Here is a 16,202-nt window from a genome sequence, read left to right as displayed (position 1 = left end):
CCCTCTTTGGCAAGAATGTCTTTCCTCAGATTAGGAGACCAAAACTGCACGCAATACTCCAGGTGTGACCTCCTGTGTGATGCTGGGACCCAACGGGTCCCACTTAGTCTAGTAATACAATAATATTAAAGTTCTGATCTTGAGAATATCACATTTTTGAATTTTCAAGGCAGTCTGGGTGTTCATTACTATTTCCGTTACAACGGTCACTTTTGTAACTACAATTAGGTAATTAACTAATTATATGCTTTAATTTCAGGTCATCCGTAAGATGTTTTATATTTGTTTCAGAATGCTTCAATCAATAATAACTGAAAATTTCATTCAGTTCTCTTGATTTTTAAGAAAGTTATGGGTTTTTGACTGTCTTCGATCACAGCTTTTGTGTTAAGTCAATGGAAAAGCAATAGGGAACAAGATGCTAGTTTCCGAGTATGAAAACGGCCATAACTTTTTAAATACTGAAGATATGAAAGTGAATTAGGTGTCAAATTAAACTTCTTTTTATGCTTTATCTGATGGGATAAATTGCAGACTTGATTTTTGAAATCTCAAAATTTTGTAACATTGCTATTTCCAGTTTTAATAACATTCTTCCTTTAGCAGGGCATCCAGAACTACACATATGTGGTCTCATCAATGTCTTGTGCAGCTGTAGGATCGCCTGTACTCAATATAATTACCAATGAATGCAAGTGTGCCAAATGGTTTCTTTACCACCCTAATTACTTGCATCACCATTTACGGGGAACTGTGTAGTTGTAGCCCCAGGGACTCTCTGCTCTAGAGCCCTGAGGATTAATTCACCTTATTATTCTTCAGGAATCTCATTTCAGGGATTAATTAAATCATTAGCTGCCATTCAGTATCATAGAGTTGGACCATGCCATTTTGAGTGAATATCTTTGTTATTGCATCAAAAAAGTATATTAAATATGAAGATGTCAGAATGCAAGCAGAATATTAATCACAAAGTAGAAGGACAATTTAAAATGCATGACTGCCAATTTTTTTTTCCAAACTGGTGGTAACTAAACATGCAAATACAGTAAAATCTCAAGGGCAATTTTGTAAGATCCTTTACCAGTATGAAATGATAATAATAGTCCAGAAATAGTTACATGCAGTTAACCATATAACCATATAACAATTACAGCACGGAAACAGGCCCTTCTAGTCCGTGCCGAACACTTATTCTCCCCTAGTCCCATCTACCTGCACTCAGACTATAACCCTCCATTCCTTTCCCATTCATATACCGACAGTTGATGCAGAGTAGGACCAAGAGGAAAATAACTTACATTTATGGGACTCTTTCTTGGTTTTTGATAGTCCTCATTGGAAGGAACATCTAGATCAGACTCCGTTATATCACCAGGGATGTCGACTTCACTAAGTTCTTCATCTTCTTCTTCTTCCTCTTCTTCTTCATCTTCATCGAATACTCCATCAGAAACCACAAAGTCTTTGTCATCTGACAAGTCATCAAAAACATCATCATCACAAGATTTTTTCTTCCTCTTTCCTCTTCTTTGTGTAGGGGAGGGTTTAGTCTCAGACAACAACTTACAGTGAGATTGGTCTAGTTCACTCTTTGTACTGGCAGTCACTTCATCAATTTTATAAGAAGGTGATTTTATCTCCTCAACTATTTCACGCAGGTAAAGCAAGGCACTGAAAGAAAACACAATGTATAACATAAGTATATGTTTATAATACTGGCAAAATAGGCTACTTCAGACAATATAATGTAATCTATCTAAAATAACATCCAAATGGAACTGCAACCCAAAGAATTGCAACCCAAAGCAGGCAGTGGAGAAACCAAATGGCATGTTGGCATTCATAACAAGAGGAGTTGAGTATAGGAGCAAATATGTCCTTCTGCAGTTGTACAGGGCCCTAGTGAGACCACACCTGGAGTATTGTGTGCAGTTTTGGTCTCCAAATTTGAGGAAGGACATTCTTGCTATTGAGGGAGTGTAGCGTAGGTTCACCAGGTTAATTCCCAGGATGGCGGGAATGTCATATGTTGATAGAATGGCGTGTCTTGTATACTCTGGAATTTAGAAGGATGAGAGGGTATCTTATTGAAACAAATAAGATTATTCAAGGTTTGGACACGCTAGAGGCAGGAACCATGTTCCCGATGTTGGGTGAGTCCAGAACCAGGGGCTACAGTTTAAGAATAAAGGGTAAGCCATTTAGAACAGAGATGAGGAAAAACTGTTTCACACAGAGAGTTGTGAGTGTGGAATTCTCTGCTTCAGAAGGCAGTGGAGGCCGGTTCTCTGGATGCTTTCAAGAGAGAGTTAGATAGAGCTGATAAAGATAGCGGAGTCATGGGATATGGGGAAAAGGCAGGAACGTGGTACTGATTGTAGATGATCAGCCATGATCACATTGAATGGGGGTGCTGACTCAAAGGGCCAAATGTCCTTCTCCTGCACCTATTGTCTATAATTTTGTAGAATATAAACCACAGCATAAGCCCATATAATGAAAGCTTAGAAATTTGGGCACTGTCGTTTTTTAGTTTGATGCATGAAAATAGATTTAGAGAATGGAATATGTTGTGCCCAATTTCCAGATCAACACTGTAGTACTTAAGAAAGGATTTTATATTTTTTTGGGGGTCATGTCCAGTGAAGATACATGTGTAGAATTTAGGAATAAGTAGGGTGTGATCACTTGATCGGGTTGTACTATAGGTCCCACAAATGCCAGCAGGAATTATAGGAGAAAATATATAAGGTGATTGCAGATATGTGTAGGAATAATGTGGCTGTGATAGTAGATGATTTTTACTTTCCTAATATTGACTAGGACTGCCACAGTGATAGGGGATTAGATCGGGCAGAATTAGTTAAGCATGGGGTGGGAGATTGCAACATGGTCTGCCCTGTTTCGACGAATGCAATCAACCCGGCATGCACAATCAAATAAGATCAAATAGAACAACTTGTCGAATATTTTAGGCTGTGCACACCATACGCAAGAAGAAGAAATTAAGCATGTCCATCAACGTTTCCTCAAACAATATGTAGATGGTCCTACTAGAGATGGGACAACAATGAAACTCCAATGGGGAAATGAGGTGGGACAATGGCTGGTGTGCCAGTTGGGAACTACATTGGGACTAGTAACCATGATTCTATTCGATTTTAAATAGTTATGGATAAAAGTAGGACCGGTCCATATACTGGGGCAAGGATAAATTTGATGGCATCGGGAACTTGCAAATGTTGGTTGGTAGCTGGTAAAAGAACATCTGGCAAATGGAAGGCTTTTAAAAGTGGAATGGACAGAGTTCAGAGCCAACATGTGAAGGGCAAGTCTGAAAGGTATGTCTGATTAGCAATATTGAGGCTTTGTTCAGGAAAAAGCAGCCACGTGTCAGGAATGGGCAGTTGGGATCAACCACATCCCCTGCGGAATATAAACAATGTAGAAGTATAGTTAAGAAGAAATTCATGAGGGAAAATAAGGGACACGAGATATCCTTGGCGGAGAAGGCACTGTATTTCGTACTGGTTGGCAAAATATGGGAAGGATGTGATTAAGCTAGAAAGATTCACATGGATATTGCTGGGACTGGAGGGCTTGAGTTAAACGGTTTAGACCGGATAGAATGGGACCCTTTTCCCAGAGTGAAAGAGGCTAAGGGGTGACCATGGTTTTTTTTTTTTTTAATATGAGAGGCACAAAAAAGGTCACAGTCTTTTTCCCAGCGCAGGGAGGTCTAGAACTAGAGAGTATTGGTTTAAGATGACAGTTGACAATTTAATGAGGACCTGAGGAGCAAGATTTTGACACTGAGATTGAGTCTATCTGGAATGAGCTGCCAGAGAAAGTGGTGGAGACAGAAACAATTACAATGTTTGGACAATATGTGGTAAGGTACATGGATAGGAAAGGTTTAGAGGGATATTGAGAAATGTGACTAGTTTAGTGGATGAGTTGCTGTACAATGCTAAGAGTCTATTACTCTAAATTCAACTCTTGCATAACTGATAACATTTTTAAGCCTAGACATTATTTCATAAATACATCCCTCATCGAAAGCACCTTATGGCAGTACTGGTGGAGAAATTGTCAACATTGCTGTGTACAAATGCTTAATTGAGCATGGGAAACCAATGCTTTAATAGGATACTCTCTAAATTAAATCACATTGCTTAGCTCTCCTCTCTCAGGATCGTTACCAACTGCTGTTAACCCAAATACATCCACCCACTCCAATTCTACCAAGTCGCACCAAATCACCTAATGCTCTAATTATCATTCTGGCTAGACAGCAACGGAAGTGCTGCTGCCTTACAACGCCAGAGACCCGGATTTGACCCTGACTATGGGTGCTGACTGTACCGTGTTTGTACATTCTTCCCATGACTGCGTGGGTTTTCTCCAGGTACTCCGGTTTCCCCCCACACCCCAAAATAGTGCAGGTATGTAGTACGCAGCAATTGTAAAATTGTCCCTAGTGCGTGCACATTAGTGAACAGGGTGATTGCTGGTTGGCGCGGACTCGGTGGGCCGAAGGACCTGTTTCCGCACTGTATCTCTAAAGTCTAAAGTCTGTATCTCTAAAGTCTAAAGACCCACACCATCCAAGCCACGACTCACACCATCCTAGCCACACACTCCTTTCCCTGCTACCTTCAGGTAGAAGGAACAGGACCCTGAAGACTGCAACGACCAGGTTCAGGAATAGCTACTTCCCCGCAGCCATCAGGCTATTAAACTTGGCTCGGACAAAACTCTGAACATTAATAGCCCATTATCTGTTATTTGCACTTATCAGTTTATTTATTCATGTGTGTATATATTTATATAATGGTATATGGACACACTGATCTGTTTTGTAGTCAATGCCTACTATGTTCTGTTGTGCTGAAGCAAAGCAAGAATTTCATTGTCCTATCAGGGACACATGACAATAAACTCACTAGAACTTGAACCGTGGGCTCGGAACCCAACCACTAATAGCTCTGGTCAAAGAACTTGCCAATTCTCACCAATCCTGTTTCCCCATTTCCCTCCACCTCCCACATCTTCCACCCGGCATTGAAGTCTGGCTACTCTTACCTTGCTCCATCCAATGCCCTCAGTTCCCAATCTCTAGGCCCCAATCGAATCCCTATATTCCAGCAGGTCTTGAACCACATCATCGACCCAATTGGGATTCCAACCATCAGTCATCTCTTACCCTCATGTCATTGACTGGTGGTGCTGCATTTCCATTTATGTGCCGTAGGTTGTAACTTTATTTCACTAATATGCAATGCTTTGGAACATGCGCTCCACCGAACTTTGCAGTGGCAGACTAACCTTCAAAATAGTCACCCAACCTCTACTGCACCTTTTACTGTTGTGGAAAAGGGTCAAAACACAGAAGATAAAATAATAGCTAATATCCTCCATTATAAAGAACAGATACTGATTTTAAGGCTAATTGTATGATTCAGAATTATTTTTATTTTTGTTTCGTGTCATCACACAACTGTTTGCCAATAGCGAGCAAATTTTAGTGCCACGTCATTGGCCTCTGCAAGGTCCTTTACAATGCATGTGTCATGCAGCATGTAAACACTCAGGAGATGTTCCATAGGCTGGAGGCTCCCCACTTCAGCATGTTCGGTTTGCTTCTCCCCATGCCTGCCCGCAATCTGTTGGTCGGAACCTGGTGGGAGTTTCTCGGAGGGATCGATTGCCATGTGAGTGTCATCTGGAGATTTCTCTGGTCTCTCTTCCCAGAGTTTGAGCCTTCTGGACGATGCACTGCAGCTTAGGGGATAGACAGAAGAGAGAAAACTTCTGCATAATTTCAAATGCTGAGGTAGCAAAGGGTGGTCATGTAGGGGATGTCTTTCATCCTCTGATTGTCTGAGCGTTCTTTTTGACTAGCACCAGCTCTTCTGATTCCAGGAGGTGCAATGCCAGAGAGTAGGTAGATGTTTTCAGTCTTGGTTGGTTTCATGCATCTACTGATGCAGCGACAGCTTGTGTTTAGCACAGGACCAATCTTCCTTGCATGAGCTGAGGCTCCCATACTGCGCAGGCATACTCGGCAGTAGAGAAGCAGAGATCTAGAGCTGTTGATCGAATGGTTGTGGAATTTGCTCCCCATTTTGAGGTACGCAGCTTATTATGAAAAGCATTTCTGGAACTGACTTTTCCTTTAAGCTTGGTGATATGTGCTATCAGAAATAAAAATGGCAATAAAAGGTTAACCTGTTAAACCATGGAGTGGTATAATAGTGTGAGAATAAAGCATCAATCAATATGAATGTGTATAAACCTTCTTAGTTAGTTACTGACCTCAGTGATGAAGTGTAGGAAATTAGAAAGTAGAAATTAAGTGTAGCAGTTTGAGTGCATCTTTAAACACATTTTCAAGAAACGAAGAATAGTTTTTGAAAGCATGTGATGTAGAGTGTTCAATAAATGCAACAAGAAAGCAAATATCTCAAAAAATTACAATTATGTTGGAGGGACTGAGAGAACAAGCAACATCTGGGAGTGAAAGGAAATGTTGAGTTGCGACTGCTTTCAAGATCACCCTGTTTTGAGAGGGCATACTGACTCAGTTGCGATTCAAATCATCAACCTTTCCTTTCCCTCCACAGATACTGTCCAAACTGCATTTCTTCAGCTGTCTGTTTTTTGCTCCAAATTCTAGCATGTGCAGTCTCTTGTGTCTATACAATTGTGTGAGACTTGCTTCAATTCAAACTATGACCTAATGGCACAAAATGACCCTAAGATTACACCACTGGACAAATTCATGCAAAGAAGCAATAAATCATCCACTTTGACTTAACAACCACACATTAATTCTGTTAGCAGTGTTTGGACCAGGATAAGTAAGGCTATCTGGCCCATTAATCCAACAATCAAAATACAACTCGAACATTGAAGTTGGCATTAACCTCTGTTGCTCAATTGTTACATTTTTGTGTATGTTGTGACTTTACCACTCACTCGTAACACCAGTTTGAGACTCAAAATAATGTAACAGATTTTTTTTCGTGCAGTTTACAATCCATATGGCCTTCTATATAGCTGCTTCCATAACTCAGAGCTGTGACAAGGCACAATTCAGAGGCATTTCATAATATTCTTCATTTACCTAGAGAAAAGCAGCTCGTAAAACACAAAGCAGCTTGATGACACTCGAAACAAAGCAGCTCACTTGACAGGTACCATCCCAAATCCTTTCCCTTCTAGGTGCAGTGTATACAATTTGCAAAATGTAGATTAGCAGTTCATCAAGGCTTATTCAATGGTGCGCCCCACACTTTCACGCTGTACCAATTAGAAAGGCAAGATATCAGACGTATGGAATTACTAGCACTGTATTCCCTTCCAGGTATTACACCATCCTGACCTGGAAATAGATTATTGTTTCTTTTTTGTAGTTGCAAGGCTCTCACTTAACTTTTTTTCCCTGTTGCCAGCCGGGCAACCTCAGCAGCTTTTTAGGTTGCCAAAATGACAGTTTAGATGGTCATTTAAGACGGCTTGCATGACGCATGCGATAATGTGCTCGGACGAAGTGCGTGAGAAATTGCATGACGCATGCGAAGTGAAATTCGGACCAGTTATGGTCAATGAAGCATTCACATATTATTTCTGCTTCAAATAAAGTCGCAAACTAAACATATTCACCAATCAAGACATGATATATACCTCATATTTTGCTTGGTTAGTTTACACCCCAGCGGTATGAACATTGACTTCTCCAATTTCAGGAAGTCCGTGCTTTCTCCCTCCTTCCCCTCCCATTCCCAGCTCCCCCACAGCCTACTGTCTCCGCCTCTTCCTTTCTTTTTCCCGCCCCCACCCCTCCCGACATCAGTCTGAAAAATGGTCTTGACCCGAAATGTCGCCTATTCCTTCGCTCTATAGATGCTGCCTCACTCGCTGATTTTCTCCAGCTTTGTCACCCAACGGGATCCCACCACTGGCCACATCTTCCCATCTCCTCCCCTGTCGGCTTTCTGCAGTGACCTCTCCATCCATAATTCCCTGGTCAATTCATCCCTTCTCACCCAAACCACCCCCTCTCCTGGCACTTTCCCTTGCAACTGCAGAAAATGCTACGCTTGTCGCTTTACCTCTCCCCTTGACTCCATTCAAGGACCCAATCAGTCCTTCAAGGTGCGGCAGAGGTTCACCTGCACCTCCTCCAACCTCATCTATTGCATCCGCTGTTCTAGGTGTCAGCTGTCTTACATCGGTGAGACCAAACGTAGGCTTGGCGATCGCTTCGCCCCACACCTCCACTCGGTTCGCAATAACCAACCTGATCTCCCGGTGGCTCAGCACTTCAACTCCCCCTCCCATTCCGAATCCAACCTTTCTGTGCTGGGCCTCCTCCATGGCCAGAGTGAGACCACCGTAAATTGGAGGAGCAGCACCTCATATTTCGCTTGGGCAGATTACACCCCAGCAGTATGAACTTGGACCTCCAATTTCAGGTAGTCCCTGCTTTCTCCTCCACTTCCCAGGTCTCCCTCAGCCCACTGTCTCCGCCTCTTCCTTTCTTCGAGAACCGAGACCCGAAACCCGGACACAAATGGCGGGTGGAGATAGAGAGTGACAGAGAGCGAGAGAGAGAGAGATATAGAGGGGAATCACTCAGAATTAAAGGAGAGGTGTCCCGGGTGCTGCCAAGTGGGGCAAAATGGCATGGCTTTCAGGTTGCCCAGTGGGACTGTAGGTTGCCATTGGCACCCGGGCAACCGTTAATTTCGAGCCCTTAGTAGGGTCCAAATATAGAACACCCTACATAGTGGAAGTGTTCTTAACTTAAGATGGGATTAGTGGAGAAAACTTTTTTCCCTAGGGTGGAAATGTCAAAACTACAGGACAGAACTTTAAGATGAGAGGGGAGAAGTTTAAAGGAGATGTATGGGACAAGATTTGTTTATAAAGTACAGTGGGGGGTGCCTGGAACATGCTCCAGGGGGTTGGGTGGAAGCAGATATGATAGTGGTGTCTAAGAGTTTTTTTGATAGACAGATGAATATGCAGGGAATGGACGGAAATTGCTTCACTCAGATGTTGGTGAATGTTTGAAATTCTCTAGTCCGGAGGACTGTGGACATTCACTTATCGAGTTCTGCGAAAATAATTGATTACTATATATTAGCAGAATAGATGGATATGGAAAGATGCTGTTGAGGTAGAATATCAAACATGATCTTCATAAAGGGCAGAGGAGGCTCAAAGGGCAAAAAGGTCTCCTCCTGCTCCTATTTCTTATTAAGCCCACAGGCCCAGTTCATGGTTACAGCTCTCTAAAACGTGTTCATTAACAATAACTGGACAATAAATGCTGGCAAGATAACAGTAGTCACAACATGCAAATTAATATATTATAAATAATATGCTGAGATTTTATTTGAAAAAAGTCAGTAACAATATTTAATAAGCAAATCTATATGTTAAATTTCTCCCTTCAGCATTTTAATACTGAAATTGAGTGGGATGTACGAAATATTCATCTTTCATCTGCCTAAATTTCTAGCTTTTGCATCAGAATACCAAAGTAAGTTTTAGACAAAACATGTGGTTGTTGTTATACATCAAATTTTACTTTTAGAGTTTGAAGCAGATCACAGGCACTGGAACAAATGATAAAGATAAAACAATTTACAAATGTAACTTGTTTCTGGCTACCCTAGGGAGAGGTAAGTGGGAGGATTCAGGATTCAATATCTATTGTAGAGAACTCGTGACCTAACTCAGACTGTCACTCCAGGGCAGTGCTGTGGGAGTGCTGCATTATCAACGTTTCAATCCTTGGGATGTCTGAGTCTTGTCCATTAAACCACAGAACTAAGGAAAAAGGTCAACTCAATGGACGTTTCATTGCGATATATAAGGCAGCTGCTAACGTTTTCCTTATTCTATGACGTTAGCAAATTTGTTGGCCATAAAGCATTTTGGAATATCCCAAGTTTATGATATACATCGTGTTAATGATAACCTCTTAAGCTTCCCCCATATTTCATATTGATTGGCAGTTAGAAAACGGTATTGTTTTCTGAAGTACTGAGCATGCTTAGAAGTGGCAACTATTTACATTATTGTTCCATTGTTACGTCTTCAGCAGTTGCAGGTTAAAGCCATTTCTCGACAATGAGAGAAACTATACCTTCATTGTCAATGGTGGTATTGGTGCAAATAAAATGCAGTTGTACATTTGAATGTAGAACATTTCAATACAAAATCTATGAGGGAGGGCAAGGATATTAAAATAAGCACCTAAATCATTTAAAAATTGCCACTATCTTTGCAAAATGATAAACAAAAATACAAAAATTAGTGTTCTAAGATTCAAGATTATGATGGTTTCTCCTCACATTGATGTGAGGGCTCTGCAAAGCAGGACTGCAAGCTAACACTTCCATTCTAGTAGTTTCAAGTACTTTTATTTTGAACATTACCTTGAAGGAACTTACTTCCCTCAGTGACAGAAGGAAATCAACCAGGAGTACCGAGGTACAGTGAAAAGCTTTTGTTGCGTGCTAACCAATCATTACCTATGCATATTATTCGCAAATGTTGCAGTCAATTTTACTATTTTATATTTCTCATTTCAACCAGAGGTGATGAGGGGCAAAATCAAAAAAACACTGCCTTCACTCTACTCATTAGACCTTTTTGGATAGTGGGTTTGTCAGATAAGGAAGGATCTAAACAAAAATAGAAGAGTGGAGGCAAGGAATATGGGTACAAAGCGAAGAGTACATCAGCAGAAACGTCAGTGTTCACAAATAAGAGAGAGTTGAGAGTCAATAGTGGTTTATTGCCATATGTTCCAAAATGGAACAATGAAATTAGAAAAATAAGGATAAAACCTTTTTTAAAAAAAGACAGTGCAGCAGTTAGCTAACACATAGCTCCAGGGATCTGAGTTTGATCTATTTGTCGTACAACAGCAAAGACGTGGCGCTAAATTAACTGGCTCCTGTAATTACCTTTTAGTATATATAAATGGCAAAAAGAACTAAAGGGAAGTTGATGGGCTCATGAGAGAATAAATTATGGGGCTACAGAGAAATAGATGGGGAATGGTACTGATGGGAGTACTTTGCTATGAATCCAATGGGCCAAACAACTCTACTTTTTTGTGAAACTAAGTAAGTGAGTGACTTAATTGAAATGCAATTGTCAATTAACATGCGTCATGGTCCAAAATTAAATACTAAGCCTCTCAGGGCATCAGAATTTGTTTCACGCAAAAGTAAAGAACTTTTCAAATTCTGTACCAAGGATGGCTGAGGATGCTCGTTTCCGACCTTTCTGTCCTGGGCCTCTGCCATTGCCAAAGTGAGGCCCAACGCAAATTGGAGGAACAGCACCTCATATTTTGCTTGGGTAGTTTACACCTCAGCGGTATGAACATTTTCTCCAATTTCAAGTAGCCCTTGCTTTCTCCCTCCTTCCCCTCCCCTTCCCAGCTCTCCCCCTAGCCTATTGCCTCCACCTCTACCTGTCCTTCTCCCCACCACCCTCTCCCCCGACATCAGTCTGAAGAAGAATCTCGACCCGATCGTCGCCTATTTCCTCTCTCCATAGATGCTGCCTCATCAACTGAGTTTTTTCAGCATTTTGTCTACCTTCGATTTTTTCCAGCATCTGCAGTTCTTTCTTAATCATATTCAAGAAATAGATCTTTTTAGATTTAGGGAATCAAAACATGGGGTTTGTGCAGAAAAACGATTTTGAGGTATAAGATATGCCAAGATCTCACTGAATACGCATTGAGACATGAGGGTGAGGGGCCAAATGGCACGGAGCTGCTTCTATATTCTCAGGGCAGTAAGGAATCAAGACATGCCTTATGGTTATTTCAAACAATGTAATTAATTCAAGTGTTGAAAACACTAATTTGGTATGTAAATACATTGTTCATGGCAAGTTTAAAAGTCTAATTTTCAAACTCTGCACTCCTTCCAGGGCATCCTGCACATAAGGAATAAACAATACCATACACAGAGCAAACAAAATTCTTACGCTCTGGCTGCCCTTCTCTTTGGTCGTCCACTTGCTTTTAGTTCTTCATCTGCATCCGTATGCTCCAATAATTTTTGTACAATTGGTCTCAATAGCCCATGAGTATCTGTGTTCTCTTCTCGGGCTACCATTTCACTTTTCGGCTTTCTTCCCCGTTTCTTCGGAATCTTCAGCGGTACTACCATTTGTCTTTCACTGGCTTCACCATTGTCATCATCAATGCACACCTCTATTGATGGAGGTTGTGGTACATCAGAAGGTACTGGTTTTATATTCTTAGGCTTTCTTCCTCGTTTCTTCGGGATTTTCATCATAGGCGATACTCCCATTTCATTGTCAATTCCATCCCCAGCATTATCATATCTTCCTGTTGATGATATTTGCAGCATTACTTTTTCAACAGGTACTGCTTTTGCATTTTTGGGTTTTCTTCCTCGCTTCTTTGGGATCCTCGTTAATTCAGGCATTCCCATCTCCTTATCACCACCATTCTCAAAACTAGAACAATTCTCCATTGATGGTGTTTGAGGCACTGCTTCTTCCACTGACACTGTTTTTGAATTCTTAGGCTTCCTTCCTTGTTTCTTTGTAATTTTCACTTGTTGAACACTTCCCATCTCATTCTCATCTCCATTTTCAATGTTACTGTGACTGAGAATTTCCTGCACTGCTACTACCATGGCACTTTTAGGTTTTCTTCCTTGTTTAGTGGGCAGTTTCACTGGTACGACTACTGGAACTGACCGTACCTCGCCAGAACCACCATCAGTTGGAACATTACAAAGATCTACAGCTGGACCACACACCAAGGTACTTTGAATATTTTTGCATCTCCCCCTTTTTTTGCTAACATTTTGTTGTAAAGGTAATGTATCAGAAGTTAAATGAGGCTCAAGCCCAAATTCATTTGGAGTTACAGTGTTCTTGTCCACTGCAGAACATCTTGAATGATCAATGGGCTGGCCTTTATTTGAATGCCTTTCAATATGATAAATATTTTGACGTGTAACCACGGTTTTAGGGTGGAGATTGGTTTCATTTGAAGAGATTTCTGTTTGCATCACAGTATCCTTGACCATTGTGGAATGCGCATGTTCAAAAGAGTGGTGTACTGATTTGCGTCTTTCTCTTTTATTGCTTTGCTGTAAAATGGCTTCTGAGACGTTTTCTGGACACAGCTTTATGTCTCCTATGAGTGGCTGCACTGATGTCTTAAGAGCAAGCAATGATTTTGCAACATATTTGGTTATTTCAGGTTCAGGCAAAGTATCCCCGTCTGTATTATCCTCTTTTTTTAAGCGCTTACAGCCTTTTTCTGTAATATCAGAAGTGCCCAAAGAGCTCTTGCCTAAATGCACACTGCACTCATCGGGGATCTCCAATTCAAAAGCACTGGATGAAGGTTCCAGTCCATTGTTATTCACGTGAGAAATGCTGTCTGCAGAACTTTGTGAAGTTTTTATGGATGCAACTTTTTTTTGTGCTTCTTCTGTATCAGCCTCACAGGTTTTCTGAAGATTTGGTTCCATAAATGTATTTTCTTCTTTGTACACTTTGGGCAATTGATCAGCTCAGGCTCAGCAATTTCATTAAAATCTAAAAAATAAATAGGGAAAATTAAAATTTACTACTGTAATTAAACATGGTGTAATCTCACAAAAACTTCAGCTTTAATTGATTTTTTACTGTTTACTGAGCTGATAATAACAAATTGGATTAAATTCATAGTTTGAGTATTACAATTGTTATTTGTTGTTTTGACATTAACACTGATCTAAAACTTGTTTCAAAATCCAAGTTATTTAAGTGTTCAAGAGATGCTATTTAGCAATTTGAATCTATTCCTTCTACAGCACAAAAGGACACAAAACAATAATTGAGATTTCTCCCCAATCCCCAAAGTTACCAAAGCAATGCCATGATATACAAACTGCAAGTGTACTACATCCCATATATTTCATATATTTCACATATGATAGTTCCATTGGTCCAAAATCCAAGGCCTATTACAACTTTACCTTCTTAAGGATTAAATTGGTGCTGCACCATGAGGCTACTGTGTGGTATTAGTTCCCAATTGAATGATCACATATGGAGTCACATATGTGTATATTGGCTTAAACCTCATTAACAAATGAGATGGCAAGGAAATTGCAAAGAATTGTGGTCGCATCCAGACCATCACACAAACCAACCTTCCTTCCATTGCCTCCATTTACACCTCACGCTGGCTAGGCAAAGCCACCAACATAATCAAGGACAAGTCACTCCCTCTTCTCCCCTTTCCCATCAGGCAAGGGGTACAGAAGTGTGAAAACGCATATCTCCAGATTCAAGACCAGTTTGTCCCCAGGTGTTATCAAGCAACTCAACTATCATATCAACAACTATTGAGCCGTCCTGAGCTACTCTCCCTCATTGGACACCCTCAGATTCTCTTTAATCGAGCTTTACTGAACTTTATCTTGCACTAAACATTATTCCCTTGACCATATATCTGTACACTGTGGAAGGCTTGATTGTAATCATGTCTAGTCTTTCCCCTGACTGGTTAGCACACTACAAAGGCTTTTCACTGTACCTTGGTATGCACGACAGTAAACTAAACTAAACATTATGCCGAACGCTAGGCTTGTTCAGCATGGGCTGATTTGTGGCAAGTGATACATGCCACCCAAGTGTGATTTGCCCATCTGCAACAGGTATCTAATTACCTCCCAATGTGAAAATGTAAAGATTCAAGCCTATGCAATGTATCAAAAATAAACATACAAAATAACAACTACATGTTGCAGATCTACAACATAACAGTGTTGAAAGGAACTTTAAAAAATCTACCAAAGTAGACTTCTTAAATGGTACAATAGTTTAACTCACTACCATCTTATTCGATGGTGGGTTCAAACAAAGATCCTATAACGATCTTTGGGTTCAAATGTAGCTGTCATTACTCTTTCATTATTAATATATATATATTTTCTCAAATAAATAATCTTGATTAATGACAGAGCAAGCTTGAAGGTTCAAAGGGGCTCTTATTTCGCATTTACATGTTCTTGCTGGTAAAACAATTTAAATAATAAATTAGGAATTATTGTTTTTTCATTTCACTTGTACAGTGCAAAGCAAAACAAGTGAAATTTGCCGGGGTTGCTCTTTTGAGATAAATGCCCGAAGAGCTTCGATTCGCACCTGGCTGTGAAATACCAGTCACCTCTGAAACTACATGGAAATAACATACGATTGACTGTGGAAGTCGCTCTCCATAAGTGAAAGTTTTCAGTAGTGTAATATAAAAGGGGAAATCGCATACCATCTAAATGGTGAATCGTGGTAGATTTTATGAGACCGCACTAATTTCTCTGTGCGTAATGTAGCCACACAGACATATTTTCTCATGAGCGTGACTTCTCATTTTGAGAGTTTGTAGCTGCATCTCTGGATTTGGAAGCAGTGAAGAGGGCGATAACAAACCAGGTTAAGGGTTCAGCTCAGTAGCTCAGTAATTGGGCTGCTATTCAGCACTCTCGACACACGGGTACGAAGTGCAGTTTACCTGCAGCTCTCTCGTGAACATGTAATCTAGGATTTGTTATATTTTTTTAATTAAAAGAGATTGGCAGGCAGGCAGGGTGGAGTGACACCGGTGATGTAGTCACCTCCACAGCAGGACTGATCATCAGCCCTGAACGGCAGGAACCGAGGCCACTTGCCTCTGCCGGCGCTCGGTGCCGGAGGGAGTGACAGGCCCAGCTTGGCCCACTCCAACCGCCACGACCATCCGCAGCTCAGCCCGGAGAAATGGAAAGCTTTAATACCTTGTCTCATCGCACCCCGCGTCCGCAGGCTCCTTCACTGAACGGACAAGGAATGAGGACGAAATAACAGCCGATGCGGCTCAGTCTCGGCTACACGTGGAGCTTTTAGCCGCCCGCCGTTATTTAGTGTGTGTTTCCCCCCAGCCTTTCTGACGGGCCATTCAACGCTGCGGGTTTTCCCAGCACTACAGAGGGTGACCAAGCGCGCCACCGTCCTGGGGCAAGGCCGGGCCGATTCGTGTGATTGACGCGGCGACGGCCATTTACATCCGGACTGGAGCCGTTGATGACGTGTGGCGACCGAATGCACGTGACCAACCGGCGCAGGGGGATCCTGCCTCGAGACGCGCGTGC

The 16,202-nt window shown here is 41.3% G+C and overlaps 1 protein-coding gene across 1 annotated transcript in view; it reads right to left on the bottom strand.

The window, feature by feature from the left end:
- The window catches only part of gtf3c2 (general transcription factor IIIC, polypeptide 2, beta), a 100,565-nt gene extending 84,363 nt beyond the window's left edge, over window positions 1-16,202 (bottom strand). The window contains exons 1-3 of the mRNA XM_055635489.1: window positions 15,849-16,202; window positions 12,031-13,626; window positions 1,302-1,674 (exon numbers count right to left, since the gene is read on the bottom strand). Coding sequence (XP_055491464.1) covers window positions 1,302-1,674; window positions 12,031-13,559 — 1,902 coding nt within the window. The 5' untranslated portion in view covers window positions 13,560-13,626; window positions 15,849-16,202. The remainder of the gene's footprint in view (window positions 1-1,301; window positions 1,675-12,030; window positions 13,627-15,848) is intronic.

Source organism: Leucoraja erinacea, chromosome 5 (assembly GCF_028641065.1).
Source record: "Leucoraja erinacea ecotype New England chromosome 5, Leri_hhj_1, whole genome shotgun sequence".
Classification (NCBI taxonomy): domain Eukaryota; kingdom Metazoa; phylum Chordata; class Chondrichthyes; order Rajiformes; family Rajidae; genus Leucoraja; species Leucoraja erinaceus.
This window is presented reverse-complemented; position numbering and strand designations above follow the sequence as displayed.